Source organism: Triturus cristatus, chromosome 3_1 (assembly GCF_964204655.1).
Source record: "Triturus cristatus chromosome 3_1, aTriCri1.1, whole genome shotgun sequence".
Lineage (NCBI taxonomy): Eukaryota > Metazoa > Chordata > Amphibia > Caudata > Salamandridae > Triturus > Triturus cristatus.
The window spans coordinates 808,624,289-808,645,878 of NC_140583.1; the positions used below are offsets into that span (position 1 = coordinate 808,624,289).

Below are 21,590 nucleotides of genomic sequence, written 5' to 3' on the forward strand. Positions count from 1 at the left end.
GCATGCTTTCTTCTCATTGCATATATTTTTTAAATTTTTGGGCTTCTTACAGAGAAAACATTTGATTATAAAGTAAGAGTGTGTTGTTTTACTGAATAGTAATATTTGTGTATTTATATTAATCTTCGTCTCTGTTAAGCCATACCACTCTTTAGCACACTAGTGCTCACTCTAAAAAACAAGTCATGAATTCATGCTTTACATTTAAAAAAGTGTTTTTATTGAAGTTGATCAGCATTCTCTATACTGAAAACAATGGCCAAGGTCCTTATACAGGCATGTGAAAGGGATGTCTCTTTCGTTCAAGCTTGCTATGGAGAACGATACCTTATTCTTGAGTTGTTCTCAAGAAGTATATTAATGGAATGGTTTACTGAGGATATTTTTGTGTTGTACATTTCCAAGGGCCTAGGTGTAATTCCGTCTTTTCATTGAAACTATATGCTCCTCTTCTTTCAGCAACGCATTCTGACCCAGTCAGAATTTCTTTCCAGCCGTGGTCATGAGTCGGACCAACAAATACTAGTGTTTGCTTAATTTGCTAAATGCTTGTGAAGGAGCTCTGTCCGCTAATGATTTCTACACGATGTGTATTGTCACTGATCGATCACTGCATTGTTTCTTTTATGCCGAGCCAAGAAAAGGGTACTTGTCTTTGTAATCCCTTCTTTTTCACCTTCCTCTTTATAATTTACCTTCAACCTAAAGCACAATTATATCTTGGATGACAAAGTCAAACCTCCTTTCTCACGTCATCGATGGCAGAATTCTCATTCTAGCCACTGAAATGCTAGATTCTAGGACTTCTTGGACTTTAATAGCATTGGTGAGAGGATGCTGCTTAGGGTCATGTTGTTGAATAGGAGGCTGAGAAGTGAAACTGGACTGCAGAGTCCAATCTGTCCTAATTAAGATCATTCTGATATGAAGCCCGCAAAAGTAAGAGGTTTCAAAGAATTAAAAGGGTCAGATCAGGAGTAGCACTGGGCAGGGACTTTCATGATCTAGGGAAAGCAAAGCATGCTCAAAACTGCAAGAATTCAGACTCTGTGGTGGATCTTTGATATTTGTCTAATACAAGGAGAGATGGTAACATAAGTGATTTTGCAAAAGGTTAGCCAAGGCAAGAGTTTTCTAACAGATCTATCTTTGGAGACACCTGATGGAGAGGAGAGTTGGAGATGGTCTCTATTTTTGGCGATCACGGCAGTTTTTAATGACGAGGAAAATACATTTTGCGGAAGCAGTAAACTGACAATTTGAGGGATTACTGTGCTTGGAAGCCAACAATTTCTTTTATCAGCATTGACTGAGTTGTCAGGGAAAGTAAACTAATTTAACTTTCGCTAGGAGATCTAAGGGAGTGGGGGACATCTAGCTCTTGCATGGCAGGGCAGGCGAGTATGGAAAAAAGAGGAATTATCTAAGAGTTGTACAACTAGTGATTATAAAATATCTAAACAGATTATCAAATCTTTGCGTAATTAGAATTACGATATTCTGCAAGCACATTTCTATTGAATGTGGGAGGAAGAATAGGTTTGGATGGACAGCATGCAGTGTTTCTTGGTAGAGAATGCGCTTTAAAGTGTGTTATGGATTCATAGATTTGTTTTTAAATGAATAACTTAGCTATTTAAAATGGGGGGTTCAGTTGGGGGTTTACCGTTGATACAGGTCACCAACTGGTGTAAATGTTGCAATGATAATGTGTTGCTAAAGGGAAAGTAAAAATTGGCATTACTCCATTTCATTTTAAAAGTGGCTAATGAATGAACCCTATTGACCACATATGAATGAGCAGATGATTTAACTCTTATAAGGGTTAGGGATGCCATCAGCACTGAAAATATGATGCTTGTCTTCAGCCACGGTGTCAAAGTTAATAATTAAACCATTCAGTTGGGTGTTTCGAATTATACAATGAAGAAATCGTGGTAGAGGTTAGGAGAGATATCAGTAACATGACTGCTAACTGGTGTAAAAAGTGCGCGTCTTTCCAATTTATACAGCCTTTGGTAACATCTAAAGGTATGGGTTTCTCCTCTTCAGAAGGATAAGTGTCTAAAGTATGAAGAACCAGTAGTTCTCCTACAACTAAATACAAGTGGGCTCTCTATATCAATGCATTATAAAGCACCAATCTCAGTGTGCGAGAGCCTTCTTGGGTATGATCTAGATCTTCTGACTGTGATTCAGCCTAATGCTCCTCCCTCATTAGCTCATAAACCTCTGCTACATCATAATTGTCATCGTGTGTATCTTTATGTTGTTCAGTTGATGGTGTATGGGTCACTTAGCGTTTCCACATCATACCATGACTTATTCTCCTCTGGTTACGGTGGTAGACTCTCCTCCTCTTGTGAATCGAGACTTTTACATAAGCGTCTTTTGTTTGAGTGTTTGAAGCTATGGCATTTATGCGGATTGTTAATCTTCAAAAGATATTCTTTTTTAGCATAATCTGAATTTTAAGCCTTCCAGTCGCAATACTTTTAGAAACAATTACAATATCGAACAACGAATAATATCCAGCAATTTATGATGGTCGAAGTTTTCTTTCTCAACCTGAGTTAAAGGAATAACCTGCAAATTGATAATTGAAATCTCTTTGTTGCTGAGCTGAGTAGCAGCTCTGAAAGCAGCTATGAAACTGCCTCAATTTAAGACTGAACTAAGACCTTTGGTACATCTCGGTGTTGAGAAAACATTTTGGGCAAATGTTACTGCCTCTTGACTTTTCGCATGGCAAAAACTAGCCGAAGAAAATCTAGTTTAAATCCAGGTTTAGATCACAGATATTATTTAAGCAGAAATTATGATTATTTCAACTCTGGTCTGTAACAACTGATAGAAACCTCCAACCTCAGTTGTGATTCTAAATTAATGAGGTAGAGGCAATCACTAGCAACGCTGCTTAAGAACAAAAGATATGGAAGGGGAATATCATAATCAGGACAAAATGTCACACAAAGTCTCACACAAGGACACAGGTAAACCCTTTTTGTGGGACAAAAACGTAAAAAGAATTAAAAATAATACCAGTAAATCAGACAGATAAATGAAAGCAAGGGAAACAATATGAGAGATGCTTCTTGGTCACGGACTACTACATTTTTGTAGGCTGTGTCCAAATATGTGCCCCAAACAGGCAGAGAAGAGGTCGGTTTCCCTAAGGTAACCAGACTACTAGGCAAAGCACATATATGACTGGTTCATACAGGGCCAGTGCAATCTATGGCTTCCAAGAAAAACAACAAGACTGTAATCCACAAACCCAAATCCATGATAGCCGCCGTTTGAAACAGCTACTCCCCATTAGGCATAGCTTCCTTGGTAAGAAGGCACAAGCATTCAACACTGATGCAGATAATTTGTCAAGCGACATGGCAGAGCACAGTGCAGGTCTGGGAGGTCCTCCACATAAATTCCCACTCAATGGTACATCTGCAAGTCCCTACTCTCATGGGACCCAAAATAATCGAGGATGGTAGTCAGATTCTCACAAACGCAACTACCACATACTGCTGACTCCCAAAATCAACAACTGATCTTGAATAGCTCGGTGAAAATATGCCAATATTGCTCACCCTGTTAAAAAAGCAAGATTAATAGTTAATAAAGCCTTATTATTTGTTACAGCCTTTATTGCAGGCGTGTTGTGTTCAATGCTAATATTGTATCATGGGATGATCGCCAGGGTGTATTTTACTTCATTCATACGTTGTATCTAACTGATGGAGTAGGGGTGCTTAGCATTAATTTGGCATAGACTGTATATATTCTGGCACATAGGAATTAAGTGTGGTGTGGGGGAGACAACTGGCATTGGGTATTTACTGGTATGTTCTTGGTATTATCTTCATAGTAAAGGAATCCGAGTCATCTCCTCACATGATCTAAGCACAGTGGCATAATTAAAGGTACTTCCTCATATAATTCAGTAATATGTCGGCAAAGTGATTAAAGCAAACTTGTCACTAATTCTAAAACAGTATAAAGCAATTAACTTCTGCAATCTAATGCATATTAGTAATCAGAATAAAGTATCATTTTCTCATGCAATAGTAAGTACAATCCCATTCTGTAATTTGAAGGATGCAAATAAAGTAATTAGTGTAATCTTCTGTAATTAGATCCTAGGTGAACAAATAACGTTATTTTTGAACAACTAAATGCAGAGTTATTGAGCACCAGTAATCTCATTCTATAATCTAATGCAGGGTAAAGTAATCAGGGGGCTATCTTTTTTAATGGAAATGCATTGTGGCATAATAAGAACAATCAATTCTTATCATTTAAATGTATAGCAAGGTAAATAAAAGCCATCGATTTTTTTCTTCCTTTTTGATGCATTAAGGGTAAACGATTTCCTTCTGCAATCAAATTCAAGGTAATCAGAATAATCTCACTCACAAATTCAGTAGTGGGTAAAGTAATCAGAATAGTTTTCTGGAACTCAAAGCAGGACAAAATAATCAGAGCATTCTTCTGCGATCGAATGCAGGGTAAACCAGTTATGGCCATCTACTTCTAAAATCCAGTACAAAATAAACATAATAGAAATGATACTAATTAACTGTAAAGTATGTAGAGTAAAATGTCAACAAATTACTGCACAGTACAGTAGTCAGAGTACTTCCTGCTGCTCTGTAATGGACATTAAAGCAGTCAAAGTAATACTTATTAATCCAATAAAAGATAAAGATATTGGAGTAATCTCTAATTGCAATCCAATACTAGTATTGCATTCATAGTAATCTGCTCAAATCTGACTGATGGTAGGCAACCACAGTAACCAATTTGTAACCTTATGCAAGGCAATGCAATAAATGTCAGGAATTTAATGCAAAGTAAAGATTAAAATATCTTTCCGGTATATTGTGAGGGACAAAGTAATCAGAGTAGTCTCCTTTTACAGGCCAATACAAGATCGCAAACTCATTTTGTAGGCAAAAGCCAAGTAGTTTTATTTTAACTAGTACAGAGTAAACTAATCCCAGTATTTACCTTCTGAAAGTGATTCCGTTTAAAATAAAGTGTATTTAGACAAATTAGGCTGTTACACTAATACAAGACAAAGGTATATAAATAATTGACGCTTAAATGCATAGCTACAATAATTAGGCAATATTTGTTTCTACAAACTAAACATCGGCCAGGGCAATAACCACATACAAAATACATATTGACCATAAGGTTTATAAAAGCACAGCAAGACATGGCATGATAATTTCAGAAATAAAGGTTTTTAAATCCTTAGCCACACACTTAAAAACACCGAAACGTCCAACAATATATGAGAACATGATCACAATAAAAAGCACAGAGATACTTCCTACCATTATTTCTGATCTTTGTTGCTAATTCCACACAGAGAAAACGGGTTTACATCCTAAATGAAATGAAAGGATCTCTGCCCTCAAGCAACATTCGTATAGCAGATCTATTTACACAACTAAATATTTGTGCCCTAATGGTAAGGCCAGCAAGATTGTGGATTTCCTTAGAATATACTCAGACTGGGTTTTGACATTGGTTTGTAAAGCAATCTTCTGTTATCTGATGCAAGATGGAGTAATCGGATGCAATTTGTACTGCTGCTACCTGTTCTGCACCAGTTTTGTGTATTTCTTCAAGCAGATGCACATGGTGTGTGTGTTCATCTTTGGCTGCGGTCTGTGATGCTTAGGAATGTGAAGGGTGCGTGCACTAGGGCTCCTAAAGCCAATGCGCAAGTTCTGTTATTCTTTTTCAACTCAGAGTAAACCTTCTTCCCATACGAAAGTCAGAAAAATTAGTATTGTCAGTGCTTGTATAAAGGGGAAATGTTTTGGATCTTCCAAAATCTTTTCATGTTTTTAATACCATGTAAGTGCGATCATGGTATGGCTGCAGCATTCTGTTAGCTTTTTCATTAAAAAATCAATTTTGAGTTAATAGTTCATTGGTATGTTAAAAAAACATAGAAACAGTGAAAGGGAATCTAAATATTCTTTAAAGAAAACACATTAAATATAAAACAAGGAACCGTTTTCACACACAGCAATCTATTTATACATTTTACTTTGAATGCTAATAAAGGACCTAATTTCTTTCAGGCCGCTTACGGTCATCAGGACAATTGGTTTTAATTTACTATTCTGCATAAATCTACAACTTCGTTCTTCCTGGGAAATAGCATGCCAAGAAACAGATTCCACGACAGGAACATATAGTAAATATTGCTTCAGTGCATTTGTTCAATATTTAAACAAGCAATATAAAAGCATAAAGGAATCGTTAAAGTAGGACACAGTAACTGTTGCCGCCTGTGAATTTGTTCCAGTGGCATCTGTATATAATTTGATTTTATACTATACACGAATGCACTGGATAATGTTTTGAAACTAATTTTACTGCTTAATGCCTCTTGATCTGCCTCACAAAAGAACTAGCAAACGTTGCCCCATATCAATATTTAGTAAGAGCCACAAGAAGTCTCAGACGTAGTCCTATATTGTGCATGCCTCTGATGACAAGGTCAGCTAGGTACTGGTTGGTTATTACAATACAAAGAACTGCACCGGGTCCATTAATACATCCAGTGATCTCACTTGTCCATCACTCTGGATCATTAGGTCACTCACTTCTGCCGTTACAAACAGTTGCAGATCAACAGGAGTGAACATCAAATACGTATAACAATAATACCCCACAAAAATAAAAAATGGAACACCAACCTTTTTGCCAACGGGACTCTCAAATGCTAATTCAGGCAAACTGCATTTCCACATAGCTGAATCCGTGCAACCCTTACCTGGATGGCTTTGGGAATTCATTGCTGGCTATGTCTACCCTTCCTGTTGCTCCAGGGGATGAAATTTCCACATGGAAAAGCGTTCCATTCACCGATAACTCTCCAGAAATGCATACGAAGAAACAGAGTGGTAAACGCACCCGTCGAACTCCAGTCTAGAACACCAAGCTTTATGAATTCATGAATGTTGTGTGGGCACCAGCATGGACCGCTCTCCTCCGATGTTTCTCAGCACCATGACACTGGGCTAGATGAAGAAATAGGAAATCCATAGTTACAATCACAAGAAAAGCCGTCTGAAATGCTAAAATAATGGGGAACTTATGTTGTAATGCAATGGTTTTGTATCTATAGCTAGCTCTATAAACAGGAAGCAATAACACACAAATCAACAGAATACAGCAAATCTGGGGAACCTGACTGTACACAACAATGCTATGATGATTATTAATTGCCTAGATTTAGAGAAAGTTGTGGTATCAAGATAACTTTACTATTTAGAAAAACAATGTGAAGGAAGAGGATTAGAGTGGGGCGTGGCCAAGCCAGCGACCAAGTTAGCCGCTTGGAGTTGTCCCCGGTGATCGCTGCAGCAATCGCAGCATGCTCGGCGGCGCTGGAATGCTGACACCGAACTGAACATGGCGAGCTGATTTAGTTGAGAGAAGGTGCCTCTGGTCACGATCTACGGCACTCAGCGGCTAGAGGGGTGGAGCGAAGACCGTAGGGACACTGTGCCATCCATGCACAGGCGGGCCTGGGAACGAAGACTACGGAGGAAAGTGTCCTTTGTGGGACTGGGGCCGTAGTGGTAGTGAGTGGTCTGGGAGACGGCTGGCGGTGGTGACTCCCTTCCCCCCCCACACCTCCCCCAGTTCCCCATTGGGTTTGCTGAGGAGCGGCCGCGTTTGGCTGCTCATAATTCTAGGTCCCCGAGGCTGAGCGGGGACAGGGCCCGCTTGTGAGCCTGGGAAGCGCCCACCCGGTCACGGGCAGGCGTGGGCCGGAGGGGAGGCGGGCCGGTATCGTCCCGCTGCGCCAGGCTGCCCCCGTGACGCGGCGCCTTCTCCCATCGGCCTCTCAGTTGCACGGCCTGAGAACCAGAGGACCATTACCGGACACAAGGGCCCTGTGGGCCCCGCAATCCTGCCGCTTACCGTCACCACCACTCAGGGTGGGCGCACACACTATTTTGCCCCTGGGCCTCCGCCTAATTCTCTGCGCCTGGTCAGCCGTCCATCTCTGACCTCCTGTACGCAGCCTCGTGTGGCCCAATCTTACAGGTGCATATCGAAATGGGCCGGGTCACTGCCTGACGGACAATGGGACAACGCATCGGCTTGGTAGGGGGCGAGATCCTGCGCCCCAGGCCCCGTCTGCTATTGGCGCTCTATAGACCTGTTGCCGGACCAGTGCGGCCTGACGGGCGTGCCGGAGGCCGACCGGCCGCACCATTTCAGGGTGCCTGGTTTTCTGGGTCCATTCTCTGGAGTCCACACGCATTAATTCCAAGCCACCCAGGTGCGGACACCGCTCACAACATTGGCACCCTATACCACTGCACTGCTTCCCACATTTCTCCGTCGCCGCTGCTGGCCCTGGCCCAGGGCTCTCCTAGTACGTGGCTGCGCTTGGCTCTATCGCTGTTCCACTTTTGCAGCGGCTCTGCGACATGGGCCGCAAAGACCCCCAACAGAAGACCCTCTCCTTTGAAAAGCTAGTGGATAGGGTACCTGAGGAAAGCACTGGCATGGCGGAGGGCGCACAGGAGGCGGATCATGCGGGAAACCTCCCTGCCTTGTGCACATCATTGATTCAGGAGAGGAGGGCTGGCTTCAGGGTGCTGGCCGGGCGGTTTGACGCACTCGAGACTGGCTAGCCTGGGGGCCAAAATCTAAGTACGTGATAGACGCCTGGATGTGGCCGAGGCACGCATATCAGACATCGAGGATGGCACTGCACAGTCACTAAAAAGATTAGAGCGTGTCGAGCGCGTACTCAAGGAGGTGGCAATTAAGAATGAAGACCTTGAAGCGTGAAGCAGACGCAATAACATCTGCATTCTAGGAGTGCCAGAAACTACCGCTAGAGCCCGAATGGACCGCTTTGTCGAGACTCTGCTGGCTTACCTGTTCGGAAAGGAGTCCTTCACCCTCAGGTTCGTGATAGAGAGCACTCACCGGTCTCTGGGGCCCCAGCCTAATCCTGGATGCCCTCCCCCACCCCCCGGCCCCCCCCCCCAGCCCCCCCCCCCCCCCAGGCCCATCATTGTACGCATTATGAACACTTGAGACCGCAACACAGCACTGCGCCTCGCAAGGGAACGAGGGGAAACCACATGGCAGGGCTCTAAACTATCCTTCTACCCGGACTTTACTGTCATGGTACAAGAAGCCCGCCGTAAATATAATGGGGTCAGGGCCACTCTCAGAAATCTGGGTTTAAAATATGGTATGCTATACCCTGCCAGGCTAAGAGTTGAGGTGGGCAGTCGGGCTCGCTTATTTGACACTCCCACCGAGGTGCAGGAATTTTGTCATGCCTACAAACAAAAGAACAATCAGTCTGAGGTGGGAGTGGGGAGGCCCTCCCCCCACACAGTGGCTCGGATGCAAGTGGTGATCTCTTCTCTGGTTCCAGCACTGGTAAGATCTGCTCAGTTGGACACTCTTCACTATAGCAGACGACACCGGGATAATGTCATTCATATTTCTGTAATGTTTCATATAGCAGACTGACGTGGCGTTGCCACCCCTCACGGTGTATACCTTGGGTTTGTTCTTCTGGATGTACCGTTATAAGGGTTTCGCGTTCCAGCGTAAAGGCAATTGGTGCTTCACGTTCTGCTGTTTGTTATGGAATGGCCTCGCTTGGGATGCAGTAAGCTGGGGAGGCGGGGAGGGGGGGGGACAATCACTGTTGTTTAAACTACGAGAGAAGTTTACAGGAATGTTCACTGTCGAGGTTTGCTCCTTTCTATTGTTGTTGATATATGACGTGCTTCGCACATTCTCCTGATGGCTCAGCTGGGTAACGTTGATGGTCCTTCTGGCTTATCCCTTACGTCCTGGAATGTCCCGGGACTTCATGATAATCGCAAAAAAAAGGCAGGTGGTGCATTATCTACTTAGACACAACGTGGACATTGCTTATTTGCAGGAAACTCATTTACCCAAATCCGACTCTGCCCGCTTTGCTACTAGTTGGGGAGCACACAGGTATTTTGCCAATGACAGCAATTATGCAAGGGGCACGGCCATCCTTATCCACGAAAGGGTCCCTTTCAGCCCCGGCTCCATCATAGGTGACAGTGAGGGTAGATACATCATCATCACAGGGTCCTTTATGGGACACAGTACTGCACTTGTATGCGTGTATGCCCCAAACACAGATTCCCCTGACTTTTTTCACTCACTGCATGCCCAACTAGTACAGTTAGAGCAAAGTTTGCGGTTGGTAGGGGGGCTTTAACCTGCTCCTTAAACCCCGATTAGATAGCACCGCCACATCTCCAGACACCAAACAACGTGCATGCAGCGCTCTCCTAGACCTTTGTGAGCAGCCATCGCTAATAGACATCAGCGGCAGTGCAAACCAGCCCTCACAGACTACACACATTATTCTGGCCAACATAACACCTGGGACTAGAACTGACTATTGGCTGGTCTCCCCTGGCATTTCTGACTGGTTCCGGTCACTTGTGACATTACCAAGGACATATTCAGACCACTCACCGGTGATGCTTCACCTGAGGGTCCCTCATCCGGAGGGATTTGAGCGGCAGTGGCGGTTCCCGAGCCGCGCCCTCAACGATGACCTTTTCAATGCGGAAGTGCGCGAAGCCATTGAAGACTACTTCTCCATAAACACTGGTTCAGTCGATACATGTGCTGTACTCTGGGAGGGTTTCAAAGCCTACATCAGGGGCATTTGCATTGCCAAGCATGCTGGAGTACTTAAGGATCTTCGCAACACACTGTTACGCATAGAACGCAACCTTGCAGACTTAGATAAAGCACCACTTCACTCTTCCGATCCAGGTACGGCGGGTTGCCGCTTGGCCCTCCTCGTTGAATTCAGGGAGACATCTGACCGGGAGATATTATACTTAAGCAAGTACCAGAATGCCAAGCGGTATGGAGAGGGAGAGCGACAGGGTAGGGTACTTGCACAGATGCTCCGTCCCCCATACAGCAAAGCCTACATCACCGAGCTGCGCTCTTCCACGGATCAGCCACTCACCTCCACCTCAAAGATCCGTGACGAATTCTTGGATTATTTCACGACCCTCTACACCACTAAAGTAGGGAACGACCCCTCGGCACAGGAAGCATATCTGTCCGAGATTGCACTAGTGTATCTTGTAAAAGATATGCAGGACTTCTTAGCGGAACCAATAGCCGAGGCCGATGTCCTCGGAGCCATTGATACCCTCCGCTGCTCCTCGGCCCCCGGGTTGGACGGCTTACGGGGGACTTTTACAAGGCCTACAAAGACCTATTGGCGCTGCAGTTAATTGAAGTGTATGCAGAGGCCTTTGAGAAGCAAATTCTGCCCCCCACGCTTTGGGAAGCGGTCGTTATACTCCTCCCCAAACCTGGCAAAGATCCAGCCTTATGCGGATCCTACAGACCTCTGTCCCTACTTAACTTAGATTATAAAATCCTAGCTAAGATCATTGGCAATCGCCTCTCCCAGTTGATGGAATATATCATGCCCCCGGCCCAATCGGGCTTCGTCCCTCATTGCTCCACCTCATTAAATCTTTAGGATTCTCTTTTCTGTCCTCCACAGAATTAACTCTGAGGTCCCTGCTACCGCAATCCTGATAGACGCGGAAAAGGCCTTTGATTCTTTGGAGAGGCCCTTCTTCATCTCAGTTATGCGCCGCATGGGCATGCCCATGGGATTTATAGCTCCCACCGCATTACTATACAGCCATCCCACGGTGCGACTGCGCCTAAACGGCACTCTATCTCGGACATTTTCATTTTCCCGCGGCACCAGTCAGGGCTGCTCCCTATCTCCTCTATTGTTTATCCTGGCCACGGACCCTTTAATCCGCCATTATCAGGAGCGGCATTTACAGAGAGGGTTGCAATTTAACACTGGCCCTCTCCTAGTATCGCTCTATGCAGATGATACTATCCTCTATGTCGGAGATCCCTGAAAAATTTGGAGCCACTCAGAGAAATACTCAGATTTGGCCGCTTCTTGGGCCTAGGTATCAATTGGCATAAGTCGGTGATTCTCCCTTTAATGTCCAAGTATGGTTCCGTGGGAGTGCGAGTATCCCCTAGAGTGGTGCTCCGACTCGGTAAAGTATCTGGGCATCCATATTCACATAGACATTGCCCAGATCCTCCGCTTGAATTATGGGCAAGCAGTCAGCACGCTCGAGGCCCAAGTGGAGCGATGGCTGCGTTTACCATTGTCAATTGCTGGCAGAGTCGCGATTCTTAAGATGGTAGTGCTCCCCAAATTTTTATATCTCTTTAACAATATCCCCATACCCCTTCCGAATATTTTTTTTCTTGACCTTGCGCTCACACCTAATCAGGTTGGTCTGGGGCGGCAAGCAGGCACAAATTTGTTGGCAGGTGCTCACTCTCCCATACGACAGAGGGGGGTATGGAGTCCCGGATTTATAATTGTACTATTTAGTGGCCCAATGCTGCTATGCCCAAGCATGGTTTCATCCAGACGCCAGAATCCCATTTCTAAACCCAGAGGCGGATTTTGTTCTGCCTGAGCAGCTGTCCACAGTGCTGCCTAGGGGTGTTCCGAGACCTCAAAGACATTCAGATGGTTTCCACCACCAGTTGGGGCTGCCAATAACCAGTGAAAAGCTGGTACAGTGCACCTTAACCAAATTTGATATTACCAAACTGGGTGATCTCTACAAAGAGGGGCACATCTTTTCGGTATCAGAGGACGCCTGTTTCCAAGACGTAACCTTTATGGACAGCTTCGTGATGGGCCAAATCAGTTTGGCTCTTCGCGCCACACTGCCTAACGTACCCATTGAACCCGAATCGTTCACTCCTCTAACGTCGATCATCAAAAGTGGTAATAATGCACATCTAATATCTAAACTATATAAAACGTGCTAGCATGAGGCCAGATGTTGCTCTTTATTAATGCTGCCAAGATGCTGAAACTGACAGTGAACTATCAAGCTTGTGTAACTTTGTTATGTGACAAAATAGAAAATAAAGTTTTAAAAGAAAAAAATATTAAAAAAAAGAAGGAAGAGGATTAGAGTCACTTTAACATAAGACAAAAAGCAATGGGGATATACAATTACTCTGCCATTTGTAAGTTGGAAACAGAATAGGCCAGAGTATCAGAGTAACTCAAAAAGCTAACGAAAACCTAAGATTGCCACTCATAAGGACCAGAAAGAATGTTTAAGATGCCAGAAAATGGTGCCCTGGGTAAACAAAACAAGCATTGGCAAAGCCAGTGGAGATTCTAATTTGCCAGCGTAGGGAAAGCTCACAGCAGAAGCCAGCCATGCTAAAAGTACAGAAAACATTGCTTTCTTCACTCCAAAGATTGTTGCCCCACCTCACCACACAACATTATGACACAGCTGTCTAGAAAGGATAGAAAATATGCTTTTCTATATTCTCAGATGGCTGCCATGCTGCATCATCACACAGCACCACGCAACCTGACAGCTATCTTCAATGTAAAGAAAACAAGGTTTGATAATGGTTTTGATACGTTTAGCGGTGAGCAGGGAGGGGCAGAACAACAATGAAGGGCACTTTATAAAAAAATAATGTATATATAGATATATATCAGAAGATGACAGGGAGGGGGAAAACAACTGATAAGCTTGGGAAGTAACACGGAGATTGTGGGGCAAGGGTGTAAAGAGGAAAGAAACTGCTGGAGGGAACAAGAGCAAGAAAACACACAAACTCCAGAGGAATGCTAACAGTGCTAAAGGCAGAAGGAAAAAAGTATTTCTCTGAATCAAGCAATGGAAGAATTCAAGCCACCGTTCAGAAGTATACAAAATAAGTTGTGTACAAGAGGAAGAACACACACAAGAAGGAGGAAAGTCATCAAACATGGAGCAAGCAAATGTGATTGATAAGAAAGCCTTCCAATGATATGCAATGAGCTGACCCGAAGGCCACTGATGGTATCGGTATTGCCTACTATAGGTCTTTCGGCAAGAGACCACTAGAAACCGCCTATAGCCTAAACCTCAAAAGGAAGAGGATACTGTTGAGAAAGCTTTGGTTTGTGTTTGTAACAGACTATGAAAACATCAGTTACTCTAAAAACAGTAAATCATGGCCCAACCTTGACTAGAAAGCACTGACCAAACATGGTTAGAAGCGGCATAGTTTTGGTATTCTAGGTGAAACATTTGCACTTCACAACAGTTCACTGTTGCGCAGTAGAAGGAATGAAGCTGCAATGGGCCGAATGGATTGCAATGTCATGGGTAATACGTGTGCCACTTGCAGTCTTTGGAAAATATTGAAATGGTTTGTATAATACTAAACACTCCTCAGACTTTCTATGAACCTTATACGTATTTGTATAGCTCACCATTTTTATGGTCCCATAGTGCTTTTAGCAAATGAAACCCTCCACATGTCAGGGATTCTACTTGACTATAGTTAAAATGGTCTGTGGATATTGCATTTGATTGTGTTTGCACTTGCTGTTTGGCAAGCCATACTTGTACAATGCCAACCAAGGCAAGGGTGGAATGTACGGATCTTTTATTTAGTAATGGACTGTGCTGGATGGTGGCTGGGTCAGATCATGTTGTGAATTAGAATAATACAATAGACCCCTATCTATGTGAATGCCAATCAACTTTCGTTTTTTTTTAGTTCTGCTGGGATGCAGAATTGTCGGTTGACCTGCTCAGGATGTTTATTTGGACGCTTATTTTGTCCAAATATGTGGCTTTGATGCAATGTTGTACTCAGGAGGTTTACCTTCACTTGTTCTAAATGGATGATGTTTCGTATACTGAGACGGTACGTGTCCTATTAAGGTGGCAGCATCAAGCCAACCATAGAGGCTTTACAACAATGTTGAGCACCTTATGTTGCCAGGCGGCATGTCTAATCTGTTCCCCTCAAATTTGTTCTGTCAGAGTTGGGTGGTGTCCAAATAAATCTGGATATGGATGTGCAGTTGAGGTAGCAATGCTTACCAACTAGATTGCTTTGACACTGTGCGGTGTGAATGACAGAGCCATGTCTTGTGTCTAATGTATATGTTGATTTTGGAGTAAAAAAATCAAATATTTGGTTTGCAATGCAGGTTCTGGGAATTCTCACAAACCAGAATCATCATATCACTGTATATAGTTAGGCTGGTCAGAGCAGCATTGGAAGCATGTGCTGGGCAAGGCAGCGGGGGAAGAGGCACATACATAATACAACACAAGCTTTACAATAAAAGCTATATAGATTCTACGGCAGTTTATGGGGGTATGCACGGATTTCAATTCTACTGAACCCATAACAAGTGAGCTGGACTTGCCAGCGTCTTTAGAACAAGAAATGTGTCTGTTTTTCTTAAATGAAGGTGCTTCATCACGGATTGCCGTTTGTGTGTGTTGTTGTGTAAATTGGTGCATATGTAAATGTAAGACTGAGTTAAGGATGGATGGATAAATGAGTGCATGGATGAATGAACGGTGAGTAGCTGTGTGAATGGATGCAGAAAAGACCATGAATGAGTGAGTGCATGGAATGGGTGACTGAGTACATGGAATAGTCTATAGGTAAGATGGTGTGAGAATGCAAGGATCGCTGAGGAAGGCCATTGTCTTATTGGTTGCAGAAGGCTATTCTCCACTACTGCAGCTGCTACTAATGCACAACGATATATCTGTAAGAAATATTAGTAGTGAAGATTACTTACCTTAGAACTACCCCCAGGCATCAGACTGGATCCGAAAAGTTTTCGTCAGCAGTACCCCTGCGCGTCGGTAGGCGTTGTCGTGCGGCTCCGCGTGAGTCGTTGGCGCCGAGATGACGTCGCTGGAGATACTTAGACGCACGCTGACGTCAGTTCTGTCTACGACTTTCCGCGCCAGGAACGTAGAGCCATGCAAGAAACTGACCAATGGTGCCATGAAACTAGGGCCCTGAAAGGGATAACCTTAACCCTAGAAATCAGTTTGCAGAACGGGGAGGATGGGTGGGGCAGTAAGGAATCTATCACTACTAATGTTTCTTACAGATCTATCATTACCGAAGGTAAGTAACTTGTGCATCTGAAAGAAACACGTAGTGATCGATTCCTTACCTTAGAATAGATACTCCAGCAATACCAACCCCGGTGGTGGGTCTGCGAACCAAGATCACATCAGAAAGTCCTGGAGAACAGAACGGCCAAAGAAGCCGACTCTCCGGACTTGGCTGCCCTGGCAATAGTGCTTGGTAAACGTGTGCAGCGAGGCCCACGTAGTTGCCTGACAGATGCCATGCAAGGAAACTCCCCGTCCCAAAGCAGTAGTGGCTGCCGTCGCCCTGGTAGAATGGGCACGCAGCCCCACCAGAGGCTCCTTTTTAGCCAAAGAATAACAAGCCTTTATGCACAGAACGACCCACCGAGAGATGGTCCGCTTGTGCACGGCCTGACATTTCTTGGCGCCCACGTAGCCAACAAAGAGCTGGTCATCCACCCGGAACTGTTGTGTATGGTTTAGGTAGAATGAGAGTGCACGTTTTGGGTCCAGACGGTGGAGCCTCTCTGCCTCGGGATGCAGAGGCCTAAAGAAGGTGGGCAAAGTGATGGTCTGCCCGATGTGAAAGGCAGTGACAACCTTCGGCAGAAAACAGTCCTTAGAACCACTTTGTCCGGATGGACAGAGAGAAGAGGTTTAGAAGAAAGAGCCTGGAGCTCACTCACTCTTCTGGCAGAGGTGATGGCCACCAGGAAAGCTGTCTTTAAAGTGAGAAGACGAAGAGGACAGTTGTGAAGTGGTTCAAAGGGAGCACACATCAGATATGTCAGAACCAGGTTCAAGTCCCACTGAGGCCTTATGAAAGATTCTTAAAAGGCATTACTCATCTTTTCCCTCCTGTTCCTATTTACCATAGGGGACTTGAAAAGAGAAGGCTGATCCGGAAGCCGTAAAAAGGCTGAAATGGCCAAGATATAGCCCTTGATGGTGCCCAGAGCAGAGCCCTGTTGGGCCAAAGAAAGAAGGAATAGAAGGACCTCTGAAAGAGGGGAAGAAAGGGGATCCACTTTGCTGTGCACCATGCCACAAACTTATTCCACCTGCAGGCGTATACCGTCTTAGTGGAGGGACGCCTGGCTGCCAAGATTACATCACAAACTTCGGGAGGTAGGTCAAAAGACGTCAACTGCCACCGCTCAATCTCCACGCAAGGAGGTGGAGGCTGGACAGGTTCGGGTGGAAGACCATCCCCTGTTATAATATAATATAATAATTCTTTATTCGGTTTGTCACGAAGAAAACCATAAAAGAGAACAATCATGTACAGTAAGAAAGAAGAAACAGCTGTCATTTGTTTAAGAAGAAGAGGAATTTTTTGCTTCTGGGAATCAATGTTTTTTCCTAATGCAGTTTGTTAAAGGTTTTTTCTATGGTTCATAATACATTTAAAAAAGTTTAGGACCAGGTAACAGACTTCTTCAGACTCTAAGGTTTGCAGTCTAAGGAAGGCCGGTTGACATTGTCTTAGGCCCCATCGCCTGCATAGCGGAAGTATCCAAAATTTTCTGTGGGGTTGGTAAAATTTACAAAAGATAATGATGTGGATATTTGATTGAGTTGATATCGCATCACAGGGACACGGAGGCAGATTTGAGTCCCAGGCCTTATTTAGAGGAAAAGCAACCAGTCTGAAAAAGAGGTTCAGTCTGGGCCTGGTGAGCAGCATCCTCTCATATGTTTTGGTATGCAGAGTAAGGTATGGTTGAATGCCAAAAGTTAGCTGGACTGTGTTCGCGTGAACCACTGAGGGTTTTACAGCCTCAGTTGACAGTCTTAGTGTTTCCAGATGCCGTAGTGTAAGTTCCTTGAGCTCCTTTTTTGGGAGGGCAACAATCGATTCTGGGTGGAGATAGTATTTTTCAAGGCCCATATCTGTAAAAAAGTTTCTGATGTAGCGGAGCCATTTTAATCTAGAGGCGTGATCGAGTGACATTGTGTCAGCCACTATCGACTGTGATAGCGTATTAGCATCCGAAGTCCATATACGCCTCCACAAAAGCAATGGCTGGATTTTAAGGAGATCCTGCAAGTACGGAATTCCCAGTTCCATGTGGGAGGCGTAGGTTGGTGAGCCTTTTGGGGTAGCAAGAAGGAATCTTATAAATTGATTTTCAATTTTTTGTAGGGCTCCAACATCTATATGGCCCCAGACCCCTGCTCCATAGAGAGCAATCGCTTGGCACTTGGCGTTGTACATTTTTAGCAGTTCTGCTGGCCGCCTCCTTCCCAATTTCCTCGAGAATGACTGCAGGGCTGCTATTGAGCGCTTAAAAAGGTGGCATCTCGCTTCCACTGCTGGTTTCCAGGTTAGCTTATCATCAATCATGATCCCGAGGTATGGGTATTGTGTGGCAACCTCCAATGGTTGGCTATCGAGAAAGATACTTTTTTTCCCTTTCTTCGCCCCCCCCCCCGTGATCATGACGAACGTTTTTTTAACATTAACCTTTAGATCCAAGGCGTTCATGAAGGTGGTATATCTATCTAGTGAGAGCTGGAGTTCGCGCGGCGTTCGGGCCAGGATGACAGCGTCATCCGCGTAGAGGAGCGCTGGAATCGATCTCTGTTTCATTTTTGGGAGGTCCTGAGCCCCCCTCAGCATCTCCTCCTCCAGGCCATTTGTGTAGAGCGAGAAAAGGAAGGGGGCCAGAACACAGCCCTGCCTAACTCCTCGCTCCACGCCAAATGATGCCGTCAGCTCGCCGTTCTTTCCGAACCGAACTCTAGCCGAGGCCCCGGAGTAGAGCTCTCTAAGAAGATCCAGCAGTGAGGGGTCCACGTTCATTGCTCTTAGGACTGTCCATAATTTGGAGTGTGCGACGCAGTCAAAAGCGGCGGACAGGTCCACATAGACCATGTATACCGTCGATTTCTTTGCATGCGTGTATTTGGCCATTATAAGGCTAAGGTTAAGTGCCTGCTCTACTGTCCCAAGGCCTTCTCTAAAGCCGAATTGTAGGTCCGAGATGATACCCTTTTCCTCACTCCACTGATGTAGTCTCTCCAGAATGACCCTCCCCACCAGTTTGCCAAGGGAGTCCAGGAGGGATATGGGACGATAGCATTTTGGGTCCTGTCGGTCCCCTTTTTTTTTTTTTTTTTTTTTTTTTTTTTTTAAAAACCTTTATTTGTGCATCTTAAAAGAACAAATACGGGCCTACAACCGTCAGGCCGGCCACGATACAATGAAGCACTGATACCCACATTACATCCCCCGTGCGTCAATGGTCAGGATTAACAACGAGTTATGAGTCACATACTGGAGATATCTTTGACACCCGGGGAAGGAGAAGTGAAGGTTAATTTTAAGTTTTTAGAGTATTTTATCAAAGGAAAAAAGTCAATGAAGGATAAGAACAAAGAAGATTCGAGTCCGCAAGATAGCCTCACCACACGGGAGAGCAGCAACATCAGTAAGAACAACAATGGAAGTAAAAAACTCAAACAGTGAGGCGGTGCCGAAATATAACAGGATAGTCACATGAGCAAGTACGCACCCCTCCGGAGCCGCCCCCACTTGATCCACCCCACACCCGGACCCCGAATCGAAGAAAGTAGAGCGCAGAGACATAGAAGAAAAAAGGCCCATAGAACTAATTAAGAACAGAGTATTGTCCCCCCACCCTACACCAATGCGGAGGCTACGGCCTACCCCCCCCCCGACATAGTGCCTGTCGCCCAATGAACCCGAAATATAGAGAAGAGAGAAAGTGGGAATAGAGTAAAGAAAATAAGAAAACAGAAAAGAAGGTGGGGAGGAGCCCACGGGACACCAGAGCGCCCCGAACCATCAGCCAGTCATGGCCCCCACACACTGAGAGCCCACTAATCCAAAAAACGGCATGCGAAGATACCATGGCACCACAGTGTAAGCGAATGGATACAAGTCGCGATGAGTGCGCGCAAAACAGACATACAGTTCCAGTCCCAGGCCAGCCCGTCCCTAAACCCTGGCAATAGAAGTCAGTCTAGCCCTGGCCCGATCGCGGGCGTGGGATTAAACCAGCCCCTGCATGAAGGCCCCGTGTCCCGAGCAGACAAAGACAAGATGGCCGCTCGTGAAAGGATGGTGAAGTAGGATCACGAAATGGCCGCCATCCATCGGTTGAGGTCCCTCTTTGCACCACATAAAATCCAAACCTGGCAATTAAGGTACAGGAGTTCCACAAAAAGTAAGCCGTGGACCACCACGGACGGTTCCTCGACGCCGTTAGGTATCGCTCAACAGGATAGTCCAGCGGACGCGGCGAGGCAGGCAACAATGAGGCAGGCAGCCATGGCCAGGGGGACAAAGTGTCCGCAGTTGAGGTGTAGAGCGGTGTACCCTGAGCGCCGGGAGCGCCAGGTGAAAGCATCAGTGTAGCACAGTCATACACCGCCGTTGCGTCCCCGCAAGTGGACAAAAGCACCGGGAGACCCACGCCCTGTAGATGACAAACAGTGCGCTCACGACCCGCAGCCGACAGTATGGGGTCAAGCCGCTCACTCAGCGCTTGCAGGCCAGCGCACATCTGTATTTGGAAGTCCCGCAGGGCAGCCAGAACGGAGCCGCATGTCGGCGGAGGCTGGGCCCCCACAGCGGCAGCAATCCGGGACGGCACCGTGGAGCTGGTGTCCGTAAGAGGGAGGGCGAAGTGGGCAGCGGGCGAGACCGGAGTAGCACCCCCCAGCCTCGAGCAGGCACTCAGCGCCATGTTTTGCCGCTATACGTTGCAATGGCCGAGGGGGGGGGGGGGGGAGTCGTGGCAAGGAGTCAATTCCCCTCAGGTCTACGCCGCAACGGGAACGGCCGACAGTCGCTTCTCTTCTCGCAGGTTCCCTTCGCCGCTGGCTAGGCAATAGGTGAAGGGGACAGCAGCATCCCACAGCGCGGTCATCAGAGCGGGGCAGGAGACACGCCGCACCGGGGCCCACCCCACAGCTCCAGCCCGGCCGGCACAGGGTGCAGAAGGTGTCCGGCCGTCCCTCTCCGGGCTCATCCGGCAGCGATCCGTGGTGCGAGGGGAGATCGGGACCGCGGGGCTCAGGTTAGCGCTCGCTGGTCCGGTAACTGCGGAGCTTCCAGGGGGCCAGCAAAGGCCGCAATGGCGCAGGATTTCAGTGCCGAAGACAAAAGCACCCAGAACTCGGGCATCCGGGCGGGCTGAGACTCCGGGAAAGCGGCAGCACGGTCAGCGCGTCTTCGCACACGTTTCACCTCGAAAATCGGCGAGGATGGGCATCAGGATAGTAGTCCGAGGCCACGGACCGACGGAGCCGGGCGCTCAAGCGTCTGCTCCGGTCGCCATCTTGGCTCCTCCTGGTCCCCTTTCTTAAAGATGGGGACCATGATTGATCTGGTCCAGGAGTCCAAAATGCCCTCACTGGCTGCTGCTGTGCATACTCTCGTCAAGATGGGTGCCCAGAGCTCCTGGTTAGATTTAAAAAGGTCCACAGGGACGCCATCAGGCCCCGGGGCTTTCCCGGTTTTACTCTTTTCCAAAGCCGCAAGGATTTCGGAGATGTCAAAAGAAATTGGGATTGGATATTGTACTTCGTTTTGGAAGTGAGATGGAT

The 21,590-nt window shown here is 45.8% G+C and overlaps 1 protein-coding gene across 5 annotated transcripts in view; it reads right to left on the bottom strand.

Annotated features, from left to right (window-relative positions):
* Nucleotides 1–21,590, bottom strand: part of HDAC4 (histone deacetylase 4) — a 1,546,655-nt gene that overhangs the window by 1,286,896 nt on the left and 238,169 nt on the right. For all 5 annotated transcript variants that reach the window (XM_085645137.1, XM_085645138.1, XM_085645139.1 and 2 more), the window contains exon 2: nt 6,800–7,046. In XM_085645137.1, coding sequence (XP_085501263.1) covers nt 6,800–6,821 — 22 coding nt within the window. In that variant the 5' untranslated portion in view covers nt 6,822–7,046. The remainder of the gene's footprint in view (nt 1–6,799; nt 7,047–21,590) is intronic.